Source organism: Nerophis lumbriciformis, linkage group LG20 (genome assembly GCF_033978685.3).
Source record: "Nerophis lumbriciformis linkage group LG20, RoL_Nlum_v2.1, whole genome shotgun sequence".
In the NCBI taxonomy this organism is placed as follows: Eukaryota; Metazoa; Chordata; class Actinopteri; order Syngnathiformes; family Syngnathidae; genus Nerophis; species Nerophis lumbriciformis.
Genome location: NC_084567.2, coordinates 38,588,285 through 38,601,767, shown reverse-complemented (window position 1 = coordinate 38,601,767; position 13,483 = coordinate 38,588,285). Strand labels below are relative to the sequence as shown.

The 13,483-nt window shown below is 41.7% G+C and overlaps 1 protein-coding gene across 3 annotated transcripts in view; it reads left to right on the top strand.

Annotated features, from left to right (window-relative positions):
* The window catches only part of igsf9a (immunoglobulin superfamily, member 9a), a 228,671-nt gene extending 217,422 nt beyond the window's left edge, over nt 1-11,249 (top strand). For all 3 annotated transcript variants that reach the window (XM_061980875.2, XM_061980874.2, XM_061980872.2), the window contains exon 22: nt 10,914-11,249. In XM_061980875.2, coding sequence (XP_061836859.2) covers nt 10,914-11,077 — 164 coding nt within the window. In that variant the 3' untranslated portion in view covers nt 11,078-11,249. The remainder of the gene's footprint in view (nt 1-10,913) is intronic.
* Nucleotides 11,250-13,483: the final 2,234 nt, after the last annotated feature.

The following is a 13,483-nucleotide window of genomic DNA, read 5'->3' as shown; positions in this document are numbered from 1 at the left end:
CGTCAAAAGTGGTGAAGGAATGGCTAAATCGGGTTTAAATTAAGGTTTTAGAATGTCCTTCCCAAAGTCCTGACTTAAATCAATCAATCAATGTTTATTTATATAGCCCTAAATCACAAGTAACATGTGGACAATGCTGAGGAAACAAGTCCATGTCAGAAAGCCAACAGATTTAGCTGAACTGCACCAATTTTGTCAAGAGGAGTGGTCAAAAATTCAAGCAGAAGCTTAATGCTACGAACTACAACTGTACCCGAACTATACCCTGTATATTAGCGGTAGGGATGTCCCGATCCAGGTTTTTGCACTTCCGATCCGATACCGATATTGTTTTTGCATTTCCGATCCGATACCGATACTGTCCCATACCGATACTGACCGATACTGGCCTATCCGAGCATGTATTAAAGTTTAAAGTTATTTAGCCTACTTAGTTGTCAGAATCATGTTGAAAAGGGTTTTAGTACTCTTGATAACAACTAGCCAGCTGAATTAGGGGAGTTTGAATAATACACAATGGTTGGTAACAAGAAACTGACCTGTTTATTCAAGGATAAACACAAAATAGACAAAATTATACATGACAAACAGAAATGGCATCATTGAAACTAGGGCTGGGCGACATGGCCTTTTTTTAATATTGCGATATTTTAAGGCCATATTGCGATACACAATATATATCTCGATATTTTGCCTTAGCCTTGAATGAACACTTGATGCATATAATCACAGCAGTATGATGATTCTATGTGTTTTGATTGATTGATTGAGACTTTTATTAGTAGGTTGCACAGTGAAGTACATATTCCGTACAATTGACCACTAAATGGTAACACCCCAATAAGTTTTTCAACTTGTTTAAGTCGGGGTCCACTTAAATTGATTCATGATACAGATATATACTATCAGATATATACTATCATCATAATACAGTCATCACACAAGATAATCACATTGAATTATTTACATTATTTATAATCCAGGGTGTGGAGGGGGGCGCCGGATGTAAGTGTCAAAAAGACAGCCAAAAGAGTTTGATATGAGAATAAATCTAAAGTTAAAATATAGGGTAGAAATGCACCCATTTGCAGGAAATGTAGTCTTGATTTTCAACATTTTCTTTCAACGGTTGCATGTCTACATTAAAACATTCTTCTTCATACTGCATTAATATATGCTACTTTTAAACTTTCATGCAGAGAAGGAAATCACAACTAAAAAAATCACAAATTTTTTCATACGGTGTTGATCTGGAAATTTTTGCCTCGGCATTTTGATGGTGTGGACGTGTGGCACCGAATGGAGATAAGCGTCTCGACAGACGTCACAATATTTGAACAATGATGACGAAAACTGCTTTCTCTGTCGTGTCCGTGTGTCGAAAATTGTTATGCGCTTATTTTTTTATTTGATTTTGTGCGTGGCATAGATTTGCTATGCGCAGATGACGCTTAAATAGTGCGCAATTGCACAGGCGAGCACCTTAGAGGGAGCGTTGCTCGCACGGCTGCGCTAGCATCACAGCTAACGTCAGCCATGCTGCTACCTCTCTGCTCGGGGAGGACGTATACGTATGTGACGTATGACGTGACAGTATGTGACGTGTGTAAGAAGGTGCGCTTGCTGTCTGTGAGAGGGAGACACAGGAAAGAGTGAGAAGAGCCTGTCGTGTAATGCCAGCAGCTAAAAGCAACTGCGTGAGAATTCACAGACCTGTGGATGTGTTGAAGGTGTGCTGGAAAATGCGGAACGGAAATTACGGAGCAGCAGAAAAGTGGAATGTATTATTTAATTCGGTGCGTTGGAAAACACGGACCGGAGATTTTTTAAAACTGGATCTGGATCGGCATTTTCCCATGCCTTGCCGATACACATTTTTTGGCAAATATCGGCAGCCGATCCGATCCAAATATCGGATCGGGACATCCCTAATTAGCGGGTTGATTTTGAAATTGGGTCGACATGGCTTAGGAGGTATAGCAGTTGTCCAAGAACCACAGGGTTGCTGGTTCGAATCCCACCTCCTTCATCCATTTCACTATCGTTGTGTCACCTTGGTGACCAAACCTTGTCTCTGGCACATGACAGTTGCAGACATCTCTGCGCTGCTGACCCGTCTCCGCTCGGGATGGTCTCCTGCTGGCCCCACTATGGAATGGACTCTCACTATTATGTTAGATCCACTATGGACTGGACTCTCACACTCTTATGTTAGATCCACTATGGACTGGACTCTCACACTCTTATGTTAGATCCACTATGGACTGGACTCTCACACTATTATGTTAGATCCACTATGGACTGGACTTACACTATTATGTTAGATCCACTATGGACTGGACTCTCACACTATTATGTTAGATCTACTATGGACTGGACTCACACTATTATGTTAGATCCACTATGGACTGGACTCTCACACTCTTATGTTAGATCCACTATGGACTGGACTCTCACACTATTATGTTAGATCCACTATGGACTGGACTCTCACACTCTTATGTTAGATCCACTATGGACTGGACTCTCACACTATTATGTTAGATCCACTATGGACTGGACTCTCACACTATTATGTTAGATCCACTATGGACTGGACTCTCACACTATTATGTTAGATCCACTATGGACTGGACTCTCACACTATTATGTTAGATCCACTATGGACTGGACTCACACTATTATGTTAGATCCACTATGGACTGGACTCTCACACTATTATGTTAGATCTACTATGGACTGGACTCACACTATTATGTTAGATCCACTATGGACTGGACTCTCACACTCTTATGTTAGATCCACTATGGACTGGACTCTCACACTATTATGTTAGATCCACTATGGACTGGACTCTCACACTATTATGTTAGATCCACAATGGACTGGACTCTCACACTATTATGCTAGATCCACTATGGACTGGACTCTCACACTATTATGTTAGATCCACTATGGACTGGACTCTCACTATTATGTTAGATCCACGATGGACTGGACTCTCACACTATTATGTTAGATCCACTATGGACTGGACTCTCACACTATTATGTTAGATCCACTATGGACTGGACTCTCACACTATTATGTTAGATCCACTATGGACTGGACTCTCACACTATTATGTTAGATCCACTATGGACTGGACTCTCACACTATTATGTTAGATCCACTATGGACTGGACTCTCACACTATTATGTTAGATCCACTATGGACTGGACTCTCACACTATTATGTTAGATCTACTATGGACTGGACTCACACTATTATGTTAGATCCACTATGGACTGGACTCTCACACTCTTATGTTAGATCCACTATGGACTGGACTCTCACACTATTATGTTAGATCCACTATGGACTGGACTCTCACTATTATGTTAGATCCACTATGGACTGGACTCTCACTATTATGTTAGATCCACTATGGACTGGACTCTCACTATTATGTTAGATCCACTATGGACTGGACTCTCACACTATTATGTTAGATCCACTATGGACTGGACTCACACTATTATGTTAGATCCACTATGGACTGGACTCTCACACTCTTATGTTAGATCCACTATGGACTGGACTCTCACACTATTATGTTAGATCCACTATGGACTGGACTCTCACACTATTATGTTAGATCCACTATGGACTGGACTCTCACACTATTATGTTAGATCCACAATGGACTGGACTCTCACACTATTATGCTAGATCCACTATGGACTGGACTCTCACACTATTATGTTAGATCCACTATGGACTGGACTCTCACTATTATGTTAGATCCACTATGGACTGGACTCTCACACTCTTATGTTAGATCCACTATGGACTGGACTCTCACACTATTATGTTAGATCCACTATGGACTGGACTCTCACACTATTATGTTAGATCCACTATGGACTGGACTCTCACTATTATGTTGGATCCACGATGGACTGGACTCTCACACTATTATGTTAGATCCACTATGGACTGGACTCTCACACTATTATGTTAGATCCACTATGGACTGGACTCTCACACTATTATGTTAGATCCACTATGGACTGGACTCTCACACTATTATGTTAGATCCACAATGGACTGGACTCTCACACTATTATGCTAGATCCACTATGGACTGGACTCTCACACTATTATGTTAGATCCACTATGGACTGGACTCTCACTATTATGTTAGATCCACGATGGACTGGACTCTCACACTATTATGTTAGATCCACTATGGACTGGACTCTCTCACTATTATGTTAGATCCACTATGGACTGGACTCTCACACTATTATGTTAGATCCACTATGGACTGGACTCTCACTATTATGTTAGATCCACTATGGACTGGACTCTCATTATTATGTTAGATCCACTATGGACTGGACTCTCACACTATTATGTTAGATCCACAATGGACTGGACTCTCACTATTATGTTAGATCCACGATGGACTGGACTCTCACACTATAATGTTAGATCCACTATGGACTGGACTCTCACACTCCTTCATCCATTTCACTATCGTTGTGTCACCTTGGTGACCAAACCTTGTCTCTTGTCACATGACAGTTGCCCACTGGTGCCGAAAAGATTGGTTAAATGCAGCAGTCATATTTATCTTGCATTCTGTGTAGCAAATAAAGATGATCTTTAGCAAAGTGACATTTTTGTTAGGAAAGAAAATCAACAGAACCTTCCTTCTTTTTTTTCTCTCCTGATTTAATTAACACACTTAAAGGCCAATGCTTGAACGCTGACCAACATGTTTTGGATGATTTCCATTAATGGTTCAGGCTGAAATATACACTATATTGCCAAAAGTATTTGGCCACCTGCCTCGACTCACATAAGGACTTGAAGTGCCATCCCATTCCTAACCCATAGGGTTCAATATGACCTTTTTGCAGCTATTACAGCTTCAACTCTTCTGGGAAGGCTGTCCACAAGGTTGCAGAGTGTTTTTTTATAAGAATTTTCTACCATTCTTCCACACACTGATGTTGGTGGAGAAGGCCTGGCTCTCAGTCTCCGTTCTAATTCATCCCGAAGGTGTTCTATTGGGTTCAGGTCAGGACTCTGTGCAGGCCAGTCAAGTTCATCCACACCAGACTCTGTCATCCATGTCTTTATGGACCTTGCTTCGTGCACTGGTGCACAGTCATGTTGGAAGAGGAATGGGCCCAGCTCCAAACTGTTCCCACAAGGTTGGGAGCATGGAATTGTCCAAAATGTTTTGGTATCCTGGAGCATTCAAAGTTCCTTTCACTGGAACTAAGGGGCCAAGCCCAACTCCTGAAAAACAACCCCACACCATAATTGCTCCTCCACCAAATTTCACACTCGATCCACTATGGACTGGACTCTCACTATTATGTTAGATCTACTATGGACTGGACTCTCACTATTATGTTAGATCCACTATGGACTGGACTCTCACTATTATGTTAGATCCACTATGGACTGGACTCTCACTATTATGTTAGATCCACTATGGACTGGACTCACTATTATGTTAGATCTACTATGGACTGGACTCTCACTATTATGTTAGATCCACTATGGACTGGACTCTCACTATTATGTTAGATCCACTATGGACTGGACTCTCACTATTATGTTAGATCCACTATGGACTGGACTCTCACTATTATGTTAGATCCACTATGGACTGGACTCTCACACTATTATGTTAGATCCACTATGGACTGGACTCTCACTATTATGTTAGATCCACTATGGACTGAACTCTCACTATTATGTTAGATCCACTATGGACTGGACTCTCACACTATTATGTTAGATCCACTATGGACTGGACTCTCACTATTATGTTAGATCCACTATGGACTGGACTCTCACTATTATGTTAGATCCACTATGGACTGGACTTTCACTATTATGTTAGATCCACTATGGACTGGACTCTCACACTATTATGTTAGATCCACTATGGACTGTACTCTCACTATTATGTTAGATCCACTATGGACTGGACTCTCACTATTATGTTAGATCCACTATGGACTGGACTCTCACTATTATGTTAGATCCACTATGGACTGGACTCTCACACTATTATGTTAGATCCACTATGGACTGGACTCTCACACTATTATGTTAGATCCACTATGGACTGGACTCTCACACTATTATGTTAGATCCACTATGGACTGGACTCTCACACTATTATGTTAGATCTACTATGGACTGGACTCACACTATTATGTTAGATCCACTATGGACTGGACTCTCACACTCTTATGTTAGATCCACTATGGACTGGACTCTCACACTATTATGTTAGATCCACTATGGACTGGACTCTCACTATTATGTTAGATCCACTATGGACTGGACTCTCACTATTATGTTAGATCCACTATGGACTGGACTCTCACTATTATGTTAGATCCACTATGGACTGGACTCTCACACTATTATGTTAGATCCACTATGGACTGGACTCACACTATTATGTTAGATCCACTATGGACTGGACTCTCACACTCTTATGTTAGATCCACTATGGACTGGACTCTCACACTATTATGTTAGATCCACTATGGACTGGACTCTCACACTATTATGTTAGATCCACTATGGACTGGACTCTCACACTATTATGTTAGATCCACAATGGACTGGACTCTCACACTATTATGCTAGATCCACTATGGACTGGACTCTCACACTATTATGTTAGATCCACTATGGACTGGACTCTCACTATTATGTTAGATCCACTATGGACTGGACTCTCACACTCTTATGTTAGATCCACTATGGACTGGACTCTCACACTATTATGTTAGATCCACTATGGACTGGACTCTCACACTATTATGTTAGATCCACTATGGACTGGACTCTCACTATTATGTTGGATCCACGATGGACTGGACTCTCACACTATTATGTTAGATCCACTATGGACTGGACTCTCACACTATTATGTTAGATCCACTATGGACTGGACTCTCACACTATTATGTTAGATCCACTATGGACTGGACTCTCACACTATTATGTTAGATCCACAATGGACTGGACTCTCACACTATTATGCTAGATCCACTATGGACTGGACTCTCACACTATTATGTTAGATCCACTATGGACTGGACTCTCACTATTATGTTAGATCCACGATGGACTGGACTCTCACACTATTATGTTAGATCCACTATGGACTGGACTCTCTCACTATTATGTTAGATCCACTATGGACTGGACTCTCACACTATTATGTTAGATCCACTATGGACTGGACTCTCACTATTATGTTAGATCCACTATGGACTGGACTCTCATTATTATGTTAGATCCACTATGGACTGGACTCTCACACTATTATGTTAGATCCACAATGGACTGGACTCTCACTATTATGTTAGATCCACGATGGACTGGACTCTCACACTATAATGTTAGATCCACTATGGACTGGACTCTCACACTCCTTCATCCATTTCACTATCGTTGTGTCACCTTGGTGACCAAACCTTGTCTCTTGTCACATGACAGTTGCCCACTGGTGCCGAAAAGATTGGTTAAATGCAGCAGTCATATTTATCTTGCATTCTGTGTAGCAAATAAAGATGATCTTTAGCAAAGTGACATTTTTGTTAGGAAAGAAAATCAACAGAACCTTCCTTCTTTTTTTTCTCTCCTGATTTAATTAACACACTTAAAGGCCAATGCTTGAACGCTGACCAACATGTTTTGGATGATTTCCATTAATGGTTCAGGCTGAAATATACACTATATTGCCAAAAGTATTTGGCCACCTGCCTCGACTCACATAAGGACTTGAAGTGCCATCCCATTCCTAACCCATAGGGTTCAATATGACCTTTTTGCAGCTATTACAGCTTCAACTCTTCTGGGAAGGCTGTCCACAAGGTTGCAGAGTGTTTTTTTATAAGAATTTTCTACCATTCTTCCACACACTGATGTTGGTGGAGAAGGCCTGGCTCTCAGTCTCCGTTCTAATTCATCCCGAAGGTGTTCTATTGGGTTCAGGTCAGGACTCTGTGCAGGCCAGTCAAGTTCATCCACACCAGACTCTGTCATCCATGTCTTTATGGACCTTACTTTGTGCACTGGTGCAGAGTCATGTTGGAAGAGGAAGGGGCCCAGCTCCAAACTGTTCCCACAAGGTTGGGAGCATGGAATTGTCCAAAATGTTTTGGTATCCTGGAGCATTCAAAGTTCCTTTCACTGGAACTAAGGGGCCAAGCCCAACTCCTGAAAAACAACCCAACACCATAATTCCTCCTCCACCAAATTTCACACTCGATCCACTATGGACTGGACTCACACTATTATGTTAGATCCACTATGGACTGGACTCTCACTATTATGTTAGATCCACTATGGACTGGACTCTCACAATTATGTTAGATCCACTATGGACTGGACTCTCACACTATTATGTTAGATCCACTATGGACTGGACTCTCACTATTATGTTAGATCCACTATGGACTGGACTCTCACAATTATGTTAGATCCACTATGGACTGGACTCTCACACTATTATGTTAGATCCACTATGGACTGGACTCTCACAATTATGTTAGATCCACTATGGACTGGACTCTCACTATTATGTTAGATCCACTATGGACTGGACTCTCACAATTATGTTAGATCCACTATGGACTGGACTCTCACTATTATGTTAGATCCACTATGGACTGGACTCTCACACTATTATGTTAGATCCACTATGGACTGGACTCTCACACTATTATGTTATATCCACTATGGACTGGACTCTCACTATTATGTTAGATCCACTATGGACTGGACTCTCACACTATTATGTTAGATCCACTATGGACTGGACTCACACTATTATGTTAGATCCACTATGGACTGGACTCTCACACTATTATGTTAGATCCACTATGGACTGGACTCTCACACTATTATGTTAGATCCACTATGGACTGGACTCTCACTATTATGTTAGATCCACTATGGACTGGACTCTCACTATTATGTTAGATCCACTATGGACTGGACTCTCACTATTATGTTAGATCCACTATGGACTGGACTCTCACACTATTATGTTAGATCCACTATGGACTGGACTCTCTCTATTATGTTAGATCCACTATGGACTGGACTCTCACTATTATGTTAGATCCACTATGGACTGGACTTTCACTATTATGTTAGATCCACTATGGACTGGACTCTCACACTATTATGTTAGATCCACTATGGACTGGACTCTCACTATTATGTTAGATCCACTATGGACTGGACTCTCACTATTATGTTAGATCCACTATGGACTGGACTCTCACTATTATGTTAGATCCACTATGGACTGGACTCTCACTATTATGTTAGATCCACTATGGACTGGACTCTCACTATTATGTTAGATCCACTATGGACTGGACTCTCACACTTCCTTTCACTGGAACTAAGAGGCCAAGCCCAACTCCTGAAAAACAACCCAACACCATAATTCCTCCTCCACCAAATTTCACACTCGGCACAATACAGTCCGAAATGTAGCGTTCTCCCGGCAACCTCCAAACCCAGACTGGTCCATCAGATTGCCAGATGGAAACGCGTGATTCATCAGTCCAGAGAAGGCGTCTCCTCTGCTCTAGAGTCCAGTGGCGACGTGCTTTACACTACTGCATTGGACTTGGTGATGTATGGCTTAGATGCAGCTGCTCGGCCATGGAAACCCATTGCATGAAGCTCTCTGCGTACTGTACGTGGGCTAATTGGAAGGTCGCATGAAGTTTGGAGCTCTGTAGCAACTGACTGTGCAGAAAGTCGGCGACCTTTTTGCACTTTACCCCTCTCTGTCAGTTTACGTGGCCTACCACTTGGTGGCTGAGTTGCTGTTGTTCCCAAACTCTTCCACTTTCTTATAATAAAGCCGACAGTTGACTTTGGAATATTTAGGAGCGAGGAAATTTCACGACTGGATTTGTTGCACAGGTGGCATTTTATGACAGTTCCACGCTGGAAATCACTGAAAGCGGCCCATGCTTTCACAAATGTTTGTTGAAACAGTCTCCGTGCCTAAGTGCTTGATTTTATACACCTGTGTCCGGGCCAAGTGATTAGGGACACCTGATTCTGATCATTCGGATGAGTGGCCGAATACTTTTGGCAATATAGTGTTTTTAAAGAGATGCTATGCAAAGTAAAATAACTACTTTGGGGAAATAACTACAAATGTGCGCTACATTCGTTAACCGTGTTACAAAAAAGATCAATTAGACCGGGGGTCGCCCTAGTGACTCTCTGGAGCTTTTTCAAAAATGTATGAAAAATGGAAAAAGATGAGGGGGGGAAAATTTTTGTTTTTGTTTTAGTATGTTTTCTGTAGGAGGACAAACATGACACAAACCTCCCTAATTGTTATAAATCACACCGTTTATATTAAACATGCTTCACTGATTCGAGTATTTGGCAAGCGCCGTTTTGTCCTACTAATTTTGGCGGTCCTTGAACTCACCTTAGTTTGTTTACATATATAACTTTCTTCGACTTCCTAGGACGTGTTTTAACCTTTTTTCTGTCTCATTTTTGTCCACCAAACTTTTAACTTTGCGCACGAATGCACAAAGGTGAGTTTTGTCGATGTTATTACACCTCTGAACCGAACCGAAACCCCCGTACCGAAACGGTTCAAAACAAATACACGTACCGTTACACCCCTAATATATTTGTAAACGCTCTGAAGTGGGAAAGGGGTAGGATTAAATAAACTTGGCTTCTTCCTACTCCTTTTCGGACATGTCAAGTGAAATGATATGAAATTGTGTGATGTATTATGCTGTAAGGATATTCATGTTCATAATAAACTAAAGAAAGAAAGAAAAATGTCATTAAGTGAAAGATATTATCAACAGTTTCTTGCTCCCCACAGGCCTTCTCCCTCCATTGAGTCGACACAAGAGCGACGCGCTTTGTGGCCGTCCCCGCATGCAGTTTCCAGCCAACACGCTGGGAAACCTCCGTCAGCACTCTTTCCTCCCGGGGCGTCCAAGCAGCTGCTCGGCCGAGCTCCGCCCTGACGCTGTGCTTTTCTGACTGCCTTCCTGCCACTCACTGACTTGCAGCACGAGTCCACAAACACGTGAGCTTTTCACTGGAGATGTCCGATAATATCAGACTGACGATATTATCGGCCGATAAATGCTTTAAAATGTAATATCGGAAATTACCGGTATCGGTTTCGAAAAAGTGAAATGTATGACTTTTTAAAACGGATATACACGTTTCCCGGGAGACTCCCGAATTTCAGTGTCCCTCCCGAAAATCTCCCGGGGCAACCATTCTCACGAATTTCTCCCCATTTCCACCAAGACAACAATATTGTTGGCGTGCCGGCCCAATCACATAATATCTACGGCTTTTCACACACACAAGTGAATGCAACGCATACTTGGTCAACAGCCATACAGGTCACACTGAGGGTGGCCGTATAAACAACTTTAACACTGTTACAAATATGCGCCACACTGTGAACCCACACCAAACAAGAACATCCGCACCGTAACACAACATAAACACAACAGAACAAATACCCAGAAACCCTTTGCAGCACTAACTCTTCCGGGACGCTACAATATACACCCCCCCCCCCCCCCCCCGCTACTCCCCCGCCCACCTCAACCTCCTCATGCTCTCTCAGGGAGAGCATGTCCCAAATTTCCATGCTGCTGTTTTGAGGCATGTTAAAAAAAAATAATGCACTTTGTGACTTCAATAATAAATATGGCATTTTTTTCCATAACTTGAGTTGATTTATTTTGGAAAACTTTGTTACATTGTTTAATGCATCCAGCGGGACATCACAACAAAATTAGGCATAATAATGTGTTAATTCCACGACTGTATATATTGGTATCGCTTGATATCGGAATCGGTAATTAAGAGTCGGACAATATCGAGATATCGGCAAAAAAGCCATTATCGGACATCTCTAGTTTTTACAGCATTTTTCTCTAAATAAAAAAAAACAGTACTTTTTTACTGTAATAAACTGTGGTATTGTTTTGGAATTTACAGTAAGACACCGAAAAATCTACAGTTTTTTATTTAAATTTTACTGTAAAATTGCAGTTTTTTCACGGTAGAAAAACAAATGTAAATTTTACAGTAAAATTCTGGCACCTGAGCTGCCTTTTTTCCCCCCCACCATAAAAACAGCAGTACAGTTTTTCCATTTAAAGTAATATACACTACATTTTGGGGTGAAATTATTGCAATTTACCACTTTTTTTTTTTACATTTTAGTTTGTTAAAGGGGAACATTATCACAATTTCAGAAGGGTTAAAACCATTAAAAATCAGTTCCCAGTGGCTTATTTTATTTTTCGAAGTTTTTTTCAAAATTTTACCCATCACGCAATATCCCTAAAAAAAGCTTCAAAGTGCCTGATTTTAACCATCGTTATATACACCCGTCCATTTTCCTGTGACGTCACATAGTGAAGCCAACACAAACAAACATGGCGGAAAGAACAGCAAGCTATAGCGACATTAGCTCGGATTCAGACTCGGATTTCAGCGGCTTAAGCGATTCAACAGATTACGCATGTATTGAAACGGATGGTTGTAGTGTGGAGGCAGGTAGCGAAAACGAAATTGAAGAAGAAACTGAAGCTATTGAGCCATATCGGTTTGAACCGTATGCAAGCGAAACCGACGAAAACGACACGACAGCCAGCGACACGGGAGAAAGCGAGGACGAATTCGGCGATCGCCTTCTAACCAACGATTGGTATGTGTTTGTTTGGCATTAAAGGAAACTAACAACTATGAACTAGGTTTACAGCATATGAAATACATTTGGCAACAACATGCACTTTGAGAGTGCAGACAGCCCAATTTTCATCAATTAATATATTCTGTAGACATACCCTCATCTGCTCTCTTTTCCTGAAAGCTGATCTGTCCAGTTTTGGAGTTGATGTCAGCAGGCCAGGGAAGCTAGGGTCGATAGGGGGTTTAGCTCGCTCGTCTGCGGGAACAAACTGCCGCCATTGCTTGCCGTGCTACCGAGGTCCTTTGTCCCTGAATTGCTCACACACTCCGGCAGATTCAATGGGGGTCTGGCGGCAGATTTCTTTGACCTTATCGTTGGAAATGCATCTGCTTTGAGTGTCGCAGGATATCCACACATTCTTTCCATCTCTGTCGTAGCATAGCTTTCGTCGGTAAAGTGTGCGGAACAAACGTCCAATTTCTTGCCACTTTGGCATCTTTGGGCCACTGGTGCAACTTGAATCCGTCCCTGTTCGTGTTGTTACACCCTCCGACAACACACCGACGAGGCGTGATGTCTCCAAGGTACGGAAAACAGTCGAAAAAAGGGAAAATAACAGAGCTGATTTGACTCTGTGTTTGAGAAAATGGCGGATTGCTTCCCGATGTGACGCCACGTTGAGAGCGAATATTAGAAAGGCGTTTAATTCGCCAAAATTCACCCAT